This window comes from Macaca fascicularis, chromosome 1, assembly GCF_037993035.2.
Source record: "Macaca fascicularis isolate 582-1 chromosome 1, T2T-MFA8v1.1".
Taxonomy (NCBI): domain Eukaryota; kingdom Metazoa; phylum Chordata; class Mammalia; order Primates; family Cercopithecidae; genus Macaca; species Macaca fascicularis.
The window spans coordinates 230978124-230995936 of NC_088375.1; the positions used below are offsets into that span (position 1 = coordinate 230978124).

Sequence of the window (17813 nt, forward strand, 5' to 3'; positions counted from 1 at the left end):
CACATTGGGGATTAGGGTTTCAACATACGAATTTTGGGGGACACGATGGAGTCCACAGCAGAAAGTCCCAGTGAGACAGCAGCCCAGACGCAGGCACAGCGTGAGGAGAGCAGAATGAGGAGGTCCAACACACAGCTAATGGGCACTCCCGGAAAACTAACTGCACAGGCAGAATCAAAGAGAAGCCACACCTCATCAACGTGGAAGCATTTTCCAAAACCAAAGACAAGCGTGTCCTCAGCACAAGGAATACAAGTCCCAGGCAGAATTCAAAGGAAAGAGCTCTACCTACTTATCATTTTCCAAGAGGAAGAGAAAAATCTAAAACTACCATTAAAAAGGCAGAAAATTAGGCTGCCAACAGACTTCTCACAAACAGATTCCAGAAGACAATGGAGTTGTTCTTCAAAGTACTGAAGGTAGGTATCTGTCATCCTAGAATTCAGTACTAACTAAATAATTACTCAAGAGTGGAAGCTGAATGGACCTTTTCGAACACTGAGTAGAGTTTACCCCTCACAGCCACTCATAGAAGAAACACAAAAGGCTACACATCAGTAATCAGAAAATGAACCCAGAGGTGAGATGCAAGAAGCACTGGCAAATGCAGACGCGGGTGAATCTGTTGATAAATAAATGGAAGTGTTGACCATAAAACCACACCAGCATTTTGTGCAGGATTAAAATAAGGTGAGACAAGAACGCTAAAGAATACTGTAGAGGGTCACTACAAGGCCGGCCCGGGAGAGGGGACAGCAGCAGTGCCCTCTTCCAGTATCACTAACATTGGGGACACCATAAACGTCAAACCACGCAAGGGTAGGGTGATGGGCAAGGGAAAGAAGGAAACTCAAGTCAGTCGAGAGAAGGCACAGAAGAGACCAGAAGAAACCAGAAGAAAGTGAAGATGCGGCATAGTGGATAAAAACTCAGAGTAAAGCAGCTAAAATCCAATCTATGTATTTGCTCAACAAAACGGTCAACAGAGATTCACTGAGTGGGCTCAGCGTGGTGGCTCACGCCTGTAATCCCAGCACTTTGGGAGGCTGAGGTGGGCAGATCACTTGAGGTCAGGAGCTCGAGACCAGCCTGGCCAACATAGTGAAACCCTGTGTCTACTAAAAATACAAAAATTAGCTAGGCGTGGTGGCGGGCACCTATAGTCCTAGCTACTTGGGAGGCTGAGGCACAAGAATTGCTTGAACCTAGGAGGCAGAGGTTGCAGTGAGCCAAGATTGTGCCACTGCACTCCAGCCTGGTGACAGAGACTCCACCTCAAAAAAAAAAAAAAAAAAAAAAGATATTCACTGAGTGGCCACCATGGCCAAACTCTATCCCACGTCCCACACACTGGGGACGCAGCTGAGAGAAAGGGACCCCACAGAGTCATGTTCTAGGAGACAGTAGCTGTCACCACACCTGCAGCAGGTTCCCACTGTGGCTGAATGACAGAATCTCAGGTTAGATGAAGACAAAAAGGCCGTTACCCTTGGCTAACAAGAGATAAGCCCAAACCTAATGGCACACAAAGGCCAGAGGAAAGGGGTGGAAACACCACAGGACCGAGAGAAAGCGGGCCCAGAATACAAACCCGGCACGCTGGAACTCAGGTGCTGAGCGTTATGAACACCCACAAACGCCGACCAGTTACAAGGAAACAGACCACAACGAACGGCAGACAGGAACACGAGGCACCACACACAAACACGAAAACACGTTCGAAACTAAAAGGACTTCTGAACAACCCATGGAGCGAAAACAAAATCATAACGTAAATCATGCAGTCTCAAAACAACTCCAGCCGGGCGCGGTGGCTCACACCTGTGATCCCAGCACTTTGGGAGGCTGAGGCGGGTGGGTCACTTGAGGTCAGGAGTTCGAGACCAGCTCGGCCAACATGGTAAAACCCCGTCTCTACCAAAAATACAAAAATTAGCCAGGCGGGGTGGCGCATGCCTATAATCCCAGCTACTTGGAAGGCTGAGGCATGAAAATGTGCTTGAACCTGGGAGGCAGAGGTTGCAGTGAGCCAAGCTCATGCCACTGCACTCCAGCCTGGGTGACACCGTAAGACTCTGCCTCAAAAAAAAAAAACAAAACTGAACTCCCAAGACACAGCTCATGCAGCCTAGGAGAAACTGCGTTAAGCATAGGTTAGATACAAAAGAGACACAAACTAATGAAGAAGCAAGAAGAGGCCGGGCGCGGTGGCTCAAGCCTGTAATCCCAGCACTTTGGGAGGCCGAGACGGGCGGATCACGAGGTCAGGAGATCGAGACCATCCTGGCTAACACGGTGAAACCCCGTCTCTACTAAAAAATACAAAAAACTAGCCGGGCGAGGTGGTGGGCGCCTGTAGTCCCAGCTACTCGGGAGGCTGAGGCAGGAGAATGGCATAAACCTGGGAGGCGGAGCTTGCAGTGAGCTGAGATCCGGCCACTGCACTCCAGCCTGGGCGACAGAGCCAGACTCTGTCTCAGAAAAAAAAAAAAAGAAGCAAGAAGAAACCCACAAAGGTAGAAGGTAGGAATAAAAAAAAGCAAACGTCAATAAAGTGAAGTAAAGGGCCGAAGACAGCTGTGAAGAGACAAAAAGGAAAGTTCTCCAGAGGCAGGGCTCACACAGGCCATGAGGACCCTGCTATGGTGCTAAAGACACGTCCCTAGGACTCCAGGAAAGGGGAGCTTTCCAGGCCCCACCCACCACAGCCGTCCCACCACAGGCCTCCCACCACAGCCCACCCACCACAGCCCTCCCACCACAGGCAGGATTCTTCTGGGCTGAGAAGTCAGGCCCACCCAGAGCCCACATGGACACTCCGCGTGCCGCCTTCTGCCCAGGGGCCCCTGAACCGCACGGGCTCTGGGCCAGGCCATCCTCCTCGGACAGGCTGAGCCCCACAGCCCGCGCCCTTCAGCCCAAGAGGGAAGGTGTTCCAAGCCTGGACGCTCTCTGTGCAGGCCCCTGGTGTGAGGTGGCACTAAGGGTGGGAAGAGAAGGGGCAAGCAGCAGGTGGCAGGCCGTGTTTGGGCTCCACTACCGTGCACATCCCGGAACTGGGAGAGGCCTGCAAATTCTTCTCAAACCTTCCCAGCCATGATGTTGCATAAGTCCAGCTAGGGGGACAGCATGCATTTTATTGCATCGTTAGCTTTTATTCTTAAATAAATATGTGGCACGTGGTGTCAACCCCCACAAACGTCAGGGCAGGCCTGTGGCAAACAGACCAGCGTCTCTGCAACCTTCTGAAGACCGGTGCTAAAAACGACATTTTTAATTAAAACCCAACGCACTTATCTGTGTGTGAGTATACATATTTAGGAAGCGTGAGAGAAAATATAACTGCAGCAAACACTGGGTGAAACATTCCTCTGACTCACGCTGTCCCGTCTGCTATTTTCATCTGTACTCTGTTCTAGGATGGCCTATTTCATTCTGTAAATGCTGGTTGTGTCCCCTAGGTTGACGTCCCCACCCACCATGATCTTGAAAGGGACAAGAGCATTTGGACGGCCGGGAGAAAACATTTTTGGGTACTTGGTGCACGTGGCAAGGGGCCCAGCAAACCAGCAAAGAGTAGGAGAATCTTTCGGATAGACAGGGTAGGGCAGGATTTCTTAACACACAAAGGGAACATCTGAGCACATTAACATTTAAAACCTGGGCCAGGGCCGGGCGCGGTGGCTCAAGCCTGTAATCCCAGCACTTTGGGAGGCCGAGGCAGGCGGATCACAAGGTCAGGAGATCGAGACCACAGTGAAACCCCGTCTCTACTAAAAATACAAAAAATTAGCCGGGCGCGGTGGCGGGCGCCTGTAGTCCTAGCTACTCAGGAGGCTGAGGCAGGAGAATGGCGTGAACCCAGGAGGCGGAGCTTGCAGTGAGCCGAGATCGCGCCACTGCACTCCAGCCTGGGCGACAGAGCGAGACTCCGTCTCAAAAAAAATAAAAATAAAAATAAAAAAAATAAAACCTGGGCCAGGTGCAGTGGCTCATGCCATAATCCCAGCACTTTGGGAGACTGTGGCAGGCGGTTCACAAGGTCAGAAGATTGAGACCATCCTGGCTGACACGGTGAAACCCTGTCTCTACTAAAAACTTCAAAAAAAATTAGCCGGGCGTGGTGGCGGGCGCCTGTAGTCCCAGCTACTCGGGAGGCTGAGGCAGGAGAATGGCGTAAACCCGAGAGGCGGAGCTTGCAGTGAGCCAAGATCGCGCCACTGCACTCCAGCCTGGGTGACAGAGCGAGACTCCGTCTCAAAAAAATAAAATAAAATAAATTAAACTTGTTGTGGGCCAGGCACAGTGGTTCATGCCTATAATTCCAACGCTTTGGGAAGCCAAGGTGGGCGGATCACTTGAGGTCAGGAGTTTGAGACCAGCCTGGCCAACATGGCAAAACCCCATCTCTACTTAAAAATTATTGGCTAAAAAAATTAGCCAGGTGTGGTGGTGTGCACCTATAGTCCCAGCTACTCGGGAGGCTGAGGCAGGAGAATCGCTTGAATCTAGGAGGTGGAGGTGGCAGTGAGTCAAGATCACACCACTGCACGCCAGCCTGGGCGACAGAGTGAGACTCCATCTCAAAAAATAAATAAATAAAACTTATGATAAAAGATATCATAGGATTAATGTATCCAGAACATGTAAACCATGCCCACAAATAAGACCACAGCCCAAGACAGAACGAGCAAAGGAAAGCAACACAGAAGACACAAGCGGCCACAGACTTGGAAAGAGAAGCTCAGCCTTCCTAGTCATTAGGAAAATGAAAATTAGAGCAAGAGAATCTGTGTCTCACCTGTCAGGTTGGGAAGATGCAGAACACTGACACCAAGTGTCAGCAATAACCCGGGAAAACATGAACTCACACGGATGGTGAGCGTGTAGGCTGGGACACTCGAGAGCAGCCTGGCCAGGCTCAGAGAGGGGACAGCAGTGTCATTAGGACCCAGAACACTCCCTAGAGGGACTCAAGCTCAGACACTGGGGGCACCTTACCCATGCTTGGATGCACACCCCAATCCCCGGGCACCTGGGTTATATGTGGATGGGGCCTAAGAATCTGAATTCCCACCCGGCTCCCAGATGTTGCTAATGCTTGAAAGTGACCACACTTTAAATAGCACGGAACCAGACCATATGGGTTCATTCCATAGAGGGTTCATCCCAGGGATTTTTATAATGATGAGAAATTAGAAATAACCTAAATGCCTACCAGCATGGAAAGATGTTAAAATTAGAGCCTATTCAAAAAGTGAAGTGTTTTGCACCTGCTAAAATGAATGTGCCAAATCTAAGCCTAGTGTGCAATGAAAAGGTATACTGCAGATGACAGCGTGGGCCATGGCGTAGGTGCATGTCAAACGCACACGCGTGTGGTAAAGGTGCAGCGACAGGGCTCTGAAGGGCACACACACCTTTCACAAGAGCGTGTTCCTCGGGGTAAGGTGTAGGGGCTGAGTACGGACAGGGTAAAAGCTCAACTATGACCATAGTGTTTCACATACTTTAAAAATACCTCACTCCGAAAGCAATACAGGTTGAGTGTCCCCATCTGAAATGCTGAGGACCAGAAGTGTTTTTGATTTGGGATTTTTTTAGGATTTTGGAATATTTACATTACACTGACTAGCTGAGCATACTTAAAAAAATCCCAAATCCGGCCGGATGCGGTGGCTCATGCCTGGAACCCCAGCACTTTGGGAGGCCAAGGAGGGCAGATCACCTGAGATTGGGAGTTCAAGACCAGCCTGACCAACATGGAGAAACCCCTTCTGTACTAAAAATACAAAATTAGCTGGGCATGGTGCCACGTGCCTGTAGTCCCAGCTACTGGGGAAGCTAAGGCAGGAGAATCACTTGAACCCGGGAGGCGGAGGTTGCAGTGAGCCGAGATCGCGCCATTGCACTCCAGCCTGGGCGACAAGAGCAAAACTCCATCTCAGGAAGAAAAAAAAAAAAAAAAAAATCCGAAATCCTAAATGCCCAGATGAGCATTTCCTTTGAGTGTCATGTTGGTACGAAAAAGTTTTGAATTTTGGAGCACTTCAGATTTCAGATTTTCCGATTAGGGACGCTCATCCTGTGCAGCCGTTTTAAGGGCATTTGAAGGCTTTTGTCTTCAAAAAGCAAGGGCAAGGCTACAATTATATTCAAGGAATGCATCTCAGTTTAAAAGAATGAAGTTTTCCAACCTGCCCATTTGTAAGAGCCACACAGCTCGTACAGCTACGAAACACTCCTGCCAGCTGAGACTTCTGCTCAGGCTGGTTCCACAAAACAAGCCAGCCAGGCATGGTGGCGGGCACCTGCAGTCCCAGCGACTCAGGAGGCTGAGGCAGGAGGATCGCTTGAGGCTGGCAGTTCAGGGCTTCAGTGAGCCATGATCCTGCCACTGCACTTAGCCTGGGCCACAGAGCAAGACTCCGTCTCTAAAAGAAAAAGGAAAAGGGGAAAACACCCTTACCTACCGTGACACCAGGAGCTCCCGCTTTCTAAGCTCGCCCTGGTTCGAACTCACAGAGGCTCAGAACCTCTGACGGCCAAGGGCTGGGACCTGCGTTCTGGGGAAGGACGCTGCCCACCAGCTCCATCCTCAGGGAGCACTGGAGGGGACAGGAGGGATGGCTCCGGGTCCAGCACACATACTGACAGTGGAGGGAATGGTGTATGCCTACTCAGGGGTCCCCCATGCTGCCACCAGGCACCACTTCCCTAGACTGTAACACGGGCACAGCCCTTGAAACCCAAGGAGGCAACACCATGGCAGGGACAGAGCTGTGGTAGGGACAGGGCCGTGGCAGGGATGGGGCCGCGGCAGGGACGGGGCCGCAGCAGGGACAGGGCGCCGCAGGCACTCTCAGGTCTGAACCTTGCTCTGTGAGCTTACATGTGATCCAGGTTCCAGGTGCTGAAGAGGATCCTGCTCTCCCTGTTACTGTAGGGGTTGATGGAGTGTCTTGATAAGCAGCTGTCCATGTCAAAGGGACCCTGGGGGCCGAAAGAGAACGAGGGAAGGCCAGAAAGTGAGTCTCTCTTTTTTTACACGGCATCTCACTCTGTCGCCAGGCTGGAGTGCAGCGTCACGATCTCGGCTCACTACAACCTCTGTCACCCAGTTTCAAATGATTCTCCTGTCTCAGCCTCCCAAGCAGCTGGGACTACAGGCGTGTGCCACCATGTCCGACTAATTTTTGTATTTTTAGTAGAGGCGGGGCTTCACCATGTTGGCCGGGAGGGTCTGGATCTCTTGACCTCGTGATCCGCCCGCCTCAGCCTCCCAAAGTGCTGGGATTCCAGGCATGAGCCACCGCGCCCGGCCGGAAGTGGGTCTCTTATACCATCTCCGTCACCAAGCGACATGCTCTGGATGTACAGCCCCACCCAGAGTTCGTGTTGGAATGTCAGTCCCAGTGTGGGAGGTGGGGCCTGGTGGGAGGTGATGGATCCTGGGGGTGGATTTCTCATGAAGGGTTTAGCACCATCCCCTGGGTGCTGCCCATGCTGGAGTGAGTCCTCCTGGCATCTGGCTTAAAAGTAGCACCCACCCCTCACTCTCCTTCTTGCTCCTGCTTCCCCCACGTGAGACGTGCCGGCTCCTGCCTCCCCTGCCACCACAAGTGTGAGTTTCCTGAGGCCTCGCAGGCAGCTGAGCAGATGCCAGCACTGTGCTTCCTGTACAGCCTGCTGAACCGTAAGCCAATTACACCTCTTTTCTTTATAAATTACCCACTCTCTATTTCTTTATAGTAAGGAGAGAATGGCCTAACACACCGAGGCAGGTGATCTTACTGAGAGGCACGCCCCTTGGGGGTTGGTCCCTGATCCAGGGTGTGCTGCCTTAGGGAGATTCAGAGTTCTGCCTTGGCCAGGCGCAGTGGCTCACGCCTGGAATCCCAGCACCATGGGAGGCCGGTGTGGGTGGATCACCTGGGGTCAGGAGTTCGAGACCAGCCTGGCCAACATGGTGAAACCCCATCTCTACTAAAAATACAAAAATTAGCCGGGCGTGGTGGCGGGCACCTGTCATCCCAGCTACTCGGGAGGCTGAGGCGGGAGAATCCCTTGAACCTGGGAGGCGGAGACAGACTCATCTCAAAGAAAAAAAAAAAAAAGAGTTCTGCCTTTGGAATCAGATCCTTCTTTTTCCCTCATTAACCCTAACAATATGTTCTGAGTTCCTAAAGAGGATAAGGTAGTTATTGTCACTGTTACCCCTGGGGTCACACACCGGCACCCCCACCTCATGGGAAGTGAGGCCAGGAAGGTACTGACTTGGCAGGGCAGGGCCAGCGTATGAGAAGCAAGGACCCAGGCCCTAGAAGCTCCCTTTCCAGCCACTCCCCACAGCTTCCTGATGTTTCCCTGTGATCCCAATGCAGAGGCAGGGCTGCCTCACTGAAGGTGCCGTGGCCACGGCTTCCGTCTTCCCTGTAGCCCACAGCCCAGCACTCGGCACACTCATTTGTGCACAGACATCTGCAGAGCATGTGCCCGGAGCCCAGTGCCCACCTGCACTCTGTGCCCCCATCACCCTGGGGACTCGCAGCTTCCCCAGCAGAGCCCACTGCTTCCCACTGCCATGCCCGGGGCACTTGGTCCCTCCCAGCCCACTCTTGTGCCCCCACCTATCAGTCAACCCGCTTTAAAGCCTCATCGCCTCCCTGGGGCCGCTCCCGACTAGCCCTCACACCCAGGACGCTGGCCGCGGCTCCTGCGGCCCCACAGCCTCCTCTGCCTCGCTCTTTTATGTGTCTTTCACCTTCCACTGTGCGGGACTCACCCTGCCGTCAGGGATGAAGGATTTTTCATCTTTGCGTCCCAACCCCTCCCACAGTGCCAGGCACAACGTAAGTACTCAGTGAGTGGCGAGCAAGCGCACTGCAAAGTCTAAATGTTAAGCTAACTTGGAAGAAGTGTTTTTGTGGTCAGAGCCCACCACCCCAGAAGATCTGCCTGGCAGGAGCAGCAAGGAGCCTTGTCCCATGGGAAGAAGCCACTGGAGGCCGCGCCCACCACCTGGCCCCTGCCACTGGACCCACTGAGCGGCACTCGGAAGATCACAGGCATAGTGGACCTTACCGGGAATGCAACTGCAGTGTGCAAACACCAAGAGGCGCCTCAAGTTGCTCCCCACCCCATGGGAGGGAGAGGGGTGTGCCCAGGACTCACCAGAGACACAGATGCATCGCCACTAAAGGCGACGCCTAGCATGGTGCAGAAGGGGCACCTGGGAAGGCAGTGGGGGAGCGTGGGCCTGATCTCGGCTTCCAGCCTCCAGAACTGTGAGCAGTAACTAGCTGCCGTTCCAGCCTCCCCGGCCAGGGTCATCTGGGGTCATCTGTTAGGGCTGACTGAGACACCGCCCAGCCCTACCGAGACAAGCCCTGGGGCGGTGCCCTGCAGCCTTCTGCAAGCTCCCCAGGGACTCCTGTGTGCACTGCAGCTTCAGAGGCACTGGCTGAGACACTGCTACCCTCCCTGGGAATGGGAGGGCTGCACCTCTTCACAAGGCTTTGCCCAGGCAGGCCAAGGGCTGAAGGTCCCCACCCGCCTCGCCCCAGTGGGCTGCGCTCCACAGGCCAGCCGGGTGGCCCCAGGATAAAGGGCACACAGCTCACCTGGCAGGAGAACCAGCCTTCCGGTGTGCAGAGACGGCCGCCGCCCTTGGCTCCTCTGTCGAAGTAGCTGCCATTGTACTGCACGGACCGGAGCTTCTGGCACATGGAGCCGAGGACCCGCAGGAATTCCTCCTGAGCCTCCGCACCCACCAAGGAGGGGTAGGAGCTCACCTGGGGGAACCAAGCAACATCGCTGAGCCTGGTGCACAGTGCCCCAAAACCCGCACTGAGTCTCGATCCATCCCACTCCATGGCCCTCTGAGACCCTGCCCAAGCCCAGTCCTGTGGTCAGAGGGTCTGAGTTCACATGGCCTTTCGGCCACTGCTGGGCTGTCTCACCCTGGGAGACTCTGACCTGTGAAATGGAGGGAACCACGCCAGCCCCCAGGCTGGGTGAGACTTAGATGAGATAATGGGCTGGGTGTGGTGGCTCACATTTGTAATCCCCACACTCTGGGAGGCGGATCACTTGAGGTCAGGAGTTTGAGACCAGCCTGACCAACATGGTGAAACCCCATTTCTACTAGAAATACAAAATATTAGCGGGGCATATTAATGCCAGCTACTTGGGAGGCTGAGGCAGGAGGATCGCTTGAACCTGGAAGGCAGAGGTTGCAGTGAGCTGAGATTGCATCACTGTACTCCAGCCTGAGCAACAGAGTGAGACTCCGTCTCAAAAAAGAAGATGAGCTAACAAAGTCAGGCAGGCACGGCCGTCCCACCCTGGTCAGGCGGGGTGAAGAGTATCAGGATCAGTTAGCTCCGCTACAGGGAGCAGGCTGGGAAATGCACGGGAACATGGCCAGTCGCCAGGACCTCGAGGAGATGCAGAAAAACATAGGGAGTGCAGAGCAGCATTAGCAACTGTGCCACAGAGAGGGGTGGACTGAGGGCGCAGGGGCCGACCACGCAGGGCAGCACTGGGACAGGACGCCCATTGCAGGGGCCTCCACAGCACCCTCCTCGTGCTAATGATGCAGCGTGGCATGGTGTGGCGTGGCATGGTGTGGCGTGGCATGGTGTGGCGTGGCATGGTGTGGTGTGGCATGGTGTGGCGTGGCATGGTGTGACATGACGGGGTGTGGCATGATGGGGTGTGACCTGGTGTGGTGTGGTATGGGGTAGTGTGACGTGTCATGCTATGTGATGAGGAAATCCACATTCAGATGGGGTGGATGGAAATGAGGGCAGAGCTGACTCCACCTTTGGGAGGGAGGAGGGAGAGGCGGAGAGGTTTGCAGACCAAGGATGGGCTCATGAGAAGGGCCTCAGCTCCCTGCTAGCGCCTGCTGACCTTGGTCACAGTTGGGCAAATGACAACTCAGGCTCTGGGCATCCTCTCCCCTGTCTGCCCTGACGCTTGCCACTGCTGCCCAGGAAGAAGCCTCGTGGGGAGAGGAGGGGAGGCAGGCAGGAGCCACCATCGCCCCGCTCCCCAACCCCAGTGACCTCAAGCACAGCTAAAAAGGCCCGGTGGGTGCTCACCCCCATGAAGGGGGAGGCACAGCGTCCATGCGCTAGCTTCCCTCACCAGAGCAGCCCCACCAGATCCATGCAAGCACAGAGTGTGGTCCTACCAACTGCCCATTGTGAGGACCACAAGCTTCCAGAGCCCACAAAGCTTGGCTTCAGAAACCCTCGAGCATACCCGGCCTTCACACAGGCTCACCTCTCTCAGGTAACTCCGGATCCGGCTCTCACAGCTGTATCTCAGATAGCCAGACTTATTCTGAAATCGGGACTCCAAGCCTGCAAGGAAAATGAGAAGACCCCCAAGTCCACAGGGCAGGCCAAGGGCCTCTAGGTCTGTGTCCCACCCAGCTCAGGTGCCAAGCAGGGCAGAATATGAGGGTCATACTGCCTCAGCTTTTTGACAGGGTCTCGCTCTGTCCTCCAGGCTGGAGTACAGTGGCATGAACACAGCTTACTACAGCCTTGACCTCCTAGGCTCGGGGAATCCTCCTGCCTCAGACTCTCAAGTAGCTAGGACTACAGGCACGCACCACCACAGCTAGCTAACTTTTTACATCTTTCTAGAGATGAGGTCTCACTTTGTTACCTAGGGTGATCTTGAACTCCAGGGCTCAAGCTGTCTTCCAGTCTCAGCCTCCCAAAGTGCTAGGATTATAGGCGTGAGCAACCCCACCCAGCCAGATTGCATCATCTTGAGAAGTATTCTGATGGTGACACAGACAGCGTCCCTGTTTGGTTTTTGTTTTTAAAAGCATCTCAAATATCACCAAGGAGCTTCTGCCTGGCCCTCAAGCCCTCCTTTCCCAAAAAGGCTACAATCTCTCAGCATTGCCTCTGATGGGCTTACAACGCCAGGCCAAAAGCTGGAAGCAACCCAAGTGTCAGGGAATAGAGAGAGTGGTATGTACACGCAGTGGACTGAATGGACAGAGCGGGGTATGTACATGCAGTGGAGTGAATAGACAGAGCGGGGTATGTACACACAGTGGAATGAATAGACAGAGTGGGGTATGTACACGCAGTGGAGTGAATAGACAGAATGGAGCATGTACACACAGTGGAGTGAATAGAGAGAATGTGGTATGTACAAGCAGTGGAGTGAATAGAGAGAGTGTGGTATGTACACACAGTGGAGTGAATAGAGAGAATGTGGTATGTACAAGCAGTGGAGTGAATAGAGAGAGTGCGGTATGTACATGCAGTGGAGTGAATAGACAGAGCGGGGTATGTACGTGCAGGGGAGTGAATAGAGAGTGTGGTATGTACACGCAGTGGAGTGAATAGAGAGAGTGGTATGTACATGCAGTGGAGTGAACAGACAGAGCGGGGTATGTACGTGCAGGGGAGTGAATAGAGAATGTGGTATGTACAAGCAGTGGAGTGAATAGAGAGAGTGCGGTATGTACATGTAGTGGAGTGAATAGACAGAGCGGGGTATGTACATGCAGTGGAGTGAATAGACAGAGCGGGGTATGTACACGCAGTGGAGTGAATAGAGAGAGTGGTATGTACATGTAGTGGAGTGAATAAAGAGAGTGGTATGTACATGTAATGGAGTGAATAGACAGAGTGTGGTATGTACATGCAGTGGAGTGAATAAAGAGAGTGGTATGTACATGTAGTGGAGTGAATAGACAGAGCGGGGTATGTACAAGCAGTGGAGTGAATAGACAGAGCGGAGTATGTACACACAGTGGAATGAATAGACAGAGCAGGGTATGTACACACAGTGGAATGAATAGACAGAGCAGGATATGTACATGCAGTGGAGTGAACAGACAGAGTGTGGTATGTACGTGCAGTGGAGTGAATAGACAGAGCGTGGTATGTACACACAGTGGAATGAATAGACAGAGCGTGGTATGTACCTGCAGTGGAGTGAATAGAGAGAATGTGGTATGTACACACAGTGGAATGAATAGACAGAGCGGGGTATGTATGTGCAGTGGAGTGAATAGACAGAGCGGGGTATGTACGTGCAGTGAAGTGAATAGACAGAGCGTGGTATGTACGTGCAGTGGAGTGAATAGACAGAGCGTGGTATGTACACACAGTGGAGTGAATAGACAGAGCAGGGTATGTACATGCAGTGGAGTGAATAGACAGAGCGGGGTATGTACGTGCAGTGGAGTGAATAGACAGAATGGAGCATGTACACACAGTGGAGTGAATAGAGAGACTGTGGTATGTACACGCAGTGGAGTGAATAGAGAGAGTGTGGTATGTACATGCAGTGGAGTGAATAGACAGAGTGTGGTATGTACGTGCAGTGGAGTGAATAGAGCGGGTTATGTACCTGCAGTGGTGTGAATAGACAGAGTGTAGTATGTACACACAGTGGAGTGTCATTTGGCCTTAAAAAGAAGGAAATTTTGATATATTCTACGACATGGAGGAACCTTGAGGACACTGTGCTGAGTGCAATAAGTCAGTTACAAAAGGACAAATACTATGTGACTCCATTCATATGAGGTCCCTAGAGTCATCAAATCAGAGAGACAGAAACCAGAACGGTGGCTGCAGGGGGCTGGAGGAGGGGAATGGAGAGTGACTGTAACGGGGACACGGGTTCAGCTTTGCAAGGTGGAAGGAGTTCTGGAGATAAAGGTGGGGATGGCCGCACATGTGACTGTCCCTAATGCCAATGACCTGTGCACTAAAAAATGGTTGAGATGGTAAATTTTATGTCATATGTACTTTATCACAATTTTTAAAATAATTATAATAGGCCAGGCATAGTAGCTCACACCTGTAATCCTAGCACTTTGGGAGGCTGAGGTCAGAAGTTCAAGACCAGCCTGGCCAACCTGGTGAAACCTCATCTGTACTAAAAATAAGCCAGGCGTGGTGGCACGTGCCTTAATCTCAGCTACTCCGGAGGCTGAGGCAGGAGAATCGCTTGAACCTGGGAGGCAGAAGTTGCAGTGAGCCAAGATCGCACCACTGCACTCCAGCCTGGGTGACAGAGCGAGACTCCATCTCAAAAAATAAAATAAAAAGAATAAAAAGTCCCATCTGAGGGCTGCCCTGGACTCTGGCCCCACGTGAGTCCTTGCTGGGTGCCTTTCCCACGAGGCTGGAAAATGAGCACATTTTCTTCAGAGTCCCCCACCTCAACCCACAAGGGTACAGGCCAGCCCTTCGTTGGGGGCTTTTTGGAACCCAACTTCTCCTGGCACCTTAGGCTCTGAAAAAGGCTTTCCTCTGCCAGCTGCAGCCTCCACGCACCTTCAAACCACGCAGGTCCTCCGCCCAGGTGCAGCCCCCACGCACCTTCAAACCACGCAAGTCCACCGCCCAGGTGCAGCCCCCACACACCTTCAAATCACTGCGGGTCCTCAGCCCGGGTGCAGCCCCCACGCACCTTCAAACCACGGCGGGTCCTCAGCCCGGGTCTCGGCTGCAATGTTCTGGCTGACATTGTGCAGGAGGTCGGCCAGCAGCCTCTGCCTCTGTGGGGCCTGCTCATCACACAGCAGCTGCTGGGCGGCCTGGACGAGCCCCGCGTGCGGCTCGTGAAATGCACTGAGGAAGCGCCCGATGTCACTTACATCTGCCACCAACAGGACAAACAAAAAGGTGCCAGTCCAGCAGAAGACACATCCTGCCCCGGTCACAAGAGCCTCCGACCGCATCTCCCCCCATTCCCCAGGGCCTGGCAATCACCAGGACTCAGACTCCCAGGTCTTTGTCCTTGCCCTGACACCAGCAGCTGGGGACCACGCACCAGGGCGGCATGAGGACAAAGGAGGGGCGGGGTGTGCTTTAGAAGACAGACGAAAGCGCACCGAGAGAGACGGCTGCTTTCCCATTTGGCCTCCTCCCTCCAAACCACGCCGCCCCTCCTTTGGCCCTTCCTGGAGACCTTGCTTTCAGACCCTTCCAATCACTTTTCCTGCTCTCTCCTGGAGCCTTTTCACAACTCCCTGAAGCAGCGAGCTCTCCGGGCAGGCTCTTAATAGGGAGTCAGAGCAAATTCTACCCAGGACCTTAACAAAATGTTAGCAAAGAGAATTCAGTAACATGCAAAAAGAAGTATCACCACGGCCAAGTGGGAATGCAAGGCTGGTTCACACCTGAAAATCGATCAGTGCGATCCACCATGTGAGAAAAGTCTCACGATGACATCAGCAGATCAGAAGAAGACAGGAGGACACGCTGCAGAGTGAGGACTTGGGGGAAGCCCTTAGACCTAACATCAAAAGCACTGCATAAAAGAGAAAGTCCACACACTGAGCTTCCTCAAAACTAAAAACTCTTACTCTGCAAAAAAATGTTCTTAAGAGAATGAAAAGACAAGCCACAGGGTAAATATTTGCAAACCACATGTCTGACAAAGCACTCCTGTCCAGGTATTTTGGTGGCGGGGGAGGGTGACTTTCAAAACTCAACAGTAAGTAAATAAATAAATAAATAAATAAATAAATAAATAAATAAATAATCCAATTAGAAAATGGACAAGAGACATGAAACACTTCACCAAGGAGAATCTACAGATGGCAAATAAGCACATAAAAAGATATTTGGGACTGGGCACAGTGGCTCACGCCTATAATCCCAGCACTTTCAGAGACCAAGGTGGAAGAATCACTTAAGGGCAGGAGTTTGAGACCAACCTGGCAACCAACACTTCCATCTCTTAAAAAAAAAAAGCAAGACCCCATCTCTAAAAAAAAATAATTAGTTGCACATGGTGGTGCACACCTGTAGTCCCAGTTACTTGGGAGGCTGAGGTAGAAGGATTGCTTGAGCCCAGGAGTTTAGGGTTACAGTGAGCCATAATTGCCACTGCACTCCAACCTGGGCAACAGAGCCAGACCCTGTCTCTATTTTTACAAAAGATATTCAGATAGTCAGCATTGTTAGCCATTAGGGAAATGCATATTAAGGGCGCAATGAGACATCACCACACTGCAATCGGAATGGCTAAAATTAAAAGTAGCGACAGCACCAAAAGCTGGCGAGGCTGCATAGAAACCGCACAGTGGAAAGGTAAGATGGCCACTCTAGCATACAACTTGGCAGTTTCTTTTCTTTATTTTAAGTAACTTTATTGAAATACCATCCACACTCCTTACAATTCACCCATTTAAAGTGTACAATTAAGAGGCCGGGCGCCATGGCTCATGCCTGTAATCCTAGCACTTTCGGAGGCCGAGGCAGGCAGATCACAAGGTCAGAAGATCGCGACCATCCTGGCCAACATGGTGAAACCCTGTCTCTACTAAAAATACAAAAATTAGCCAGGTGTGGTGGTGCATGCCTGTAATCCCAGCTACTCGGGAGGCTGAGATAACAGAATCGCTTGAACCCGGGAGGTGGAGGTTGCGGTGAGCCGAGATCACTCCACTATACTCCAGTCTGGCAACAGGGCAAGACTCTGTCTCAAAAAAATAAAGTGTACAATTCAATGGGTTTTATTATATTCCCAGAGTTGTGCAGCCACATCCATAGTCAATTTCAGAACATTTTCACCACCTCAAAAAGAAACCTCATACTCTTTAGCTGCCAACCTCCCTCCCCTCCACCCTACCTCCAACCCTAAACAACCACTAATCTATTTTCAATCTCTCTAACATCCCCGTTCTGGAGGTTTCCTGTGAATGGAACCCTACTGCATGTGCGGGCTTCTTGACTCGGCATGGTTTCAAGGCTCGGCCACGCTGTGTTTCATTCCTCTTCATGGTGAGTAATTCCATCGTAGGGAGGTGCCACCCTTTGTTTATCCATGTGTGCATCCTTGGAGACTTGGGTGGTTTCTGCCTTTTGGCTGTTATGAATAAAGCCACTGTAAATGCTCACGGACGAGTTTTGGTGTGGGCGTGTTTTCATTTCTCTTGGGTACATACCTAGGGGTGGGGTTGCTGGGTCATATGGCGATTCTGTGTAATTGTTTGAGACACTATTTTCCACAGCAGCCGCACCGTTTTCCCTTCCCACCGGCGGCGCCTGAGGGTTCCAGCTGCTCCGCATCCTCACCCACGCTGGTTGTTATCCAAGTGGGTGTGAAGTAGCATCTCACGGTGGTTTTGATGTGCAGTTCCCTGATGACTGATGATCTCAAGCATCTTTCCATGTGCTTACCGACCACGTGAATATCTTCCTTGCAGACATTTCTTTCTATTCAGAACTTCCGCCCATGTTTAACTGGGTTATCTTTTCACTATTAAGCTATAAGGATTCTTTATATATATATATATATTTTTTTTTTTTTTTTTTTTTTTTTTTTTTTTGAGACGGAGTCTCGCTCTGGCGCCCAGGCTGGAGTGCAGTGGCCGGATCTCAGCTCACTGCAAGCTCCGCCTTCCGGGTTTAGGCCATTCTCCTGCCTTAGCCTCCCAAGTAGCTGGGACTACAGGCGCCCGCCACCTCACCTGGCTAGTTTTTTGTATTTTTTACTACAGACGGGGTTTCACCGTGTTAGCCAGGATGGTCTCGATCTCCTGACCTCGTGATCCGCCCGTCTTGGCCTCCCAAAGTGCTGGGATTACAGGCTTGAGCCACCGCGCCCAGCCGATTTATATATTCCGATGCAAGTCCCTTATTAGATACATGATTGGCAACTATTTTCTCCTATTCTGTGGGCTGTCTTTTTTTTTTGAGACAGAGTCTTGCTTTGTCGCCCAGGCAGGCTGGAGTGCAGTGTCTTGATCTTGGCTCACTGCGAGTAGCTGAGACTACAGGCGCCCGCCACCTCACCTGGCTAGTTTTTTGTAT

The 17813-nt window shown here is 52.1% G+C and overlaps 1 protein-coding gene across 11 annotated transcripts in view; it reads right to left on the bottom strand.

Annotated features, from left to right (window-relative positions):
* Positions 1–17813, bottom strand: part of DFFB (DNA fragmentation factor subunit beta) — a 30047-nt gene that overhangs the window by 6347 nt on the left and 5887 nt on the right. For 3 of the 11 annotated variants that reach the window (XR_006694685.3, XR_012427064.1, XR_006694684.3), the window contains exons 3-7: positions 14461–14649; positions 11293–11372; positions 9624–9794; positions 6893–6993; positions 6198–6434 (exon numbers count right to left, since the gene is read on the bottom strand). Coding sequence is in view for 6 of the 11 variants with exons in the window: in XM_045381822.3 (XP_045237757.2) it covers positions 6893–6993; positions 9624–9794; positions 11293–11372; positions 14461–14649 (541 nt within the window). In the remaining 5 variants the exon portion in view is untranslated. Of the gene's footprint in view, positions 1–3134; positions 3661–3973; positions 6435–6892; positions 6994–9623; positions 9795–11292; positions 11373–14460; positions 14650–17813 lie in introns of those variants that run through there. The other 8 variants (XM_045381822.3, XM_065530731.2, XM_045381818.3 and 5 more) reach the window with 5 other exon arrangements.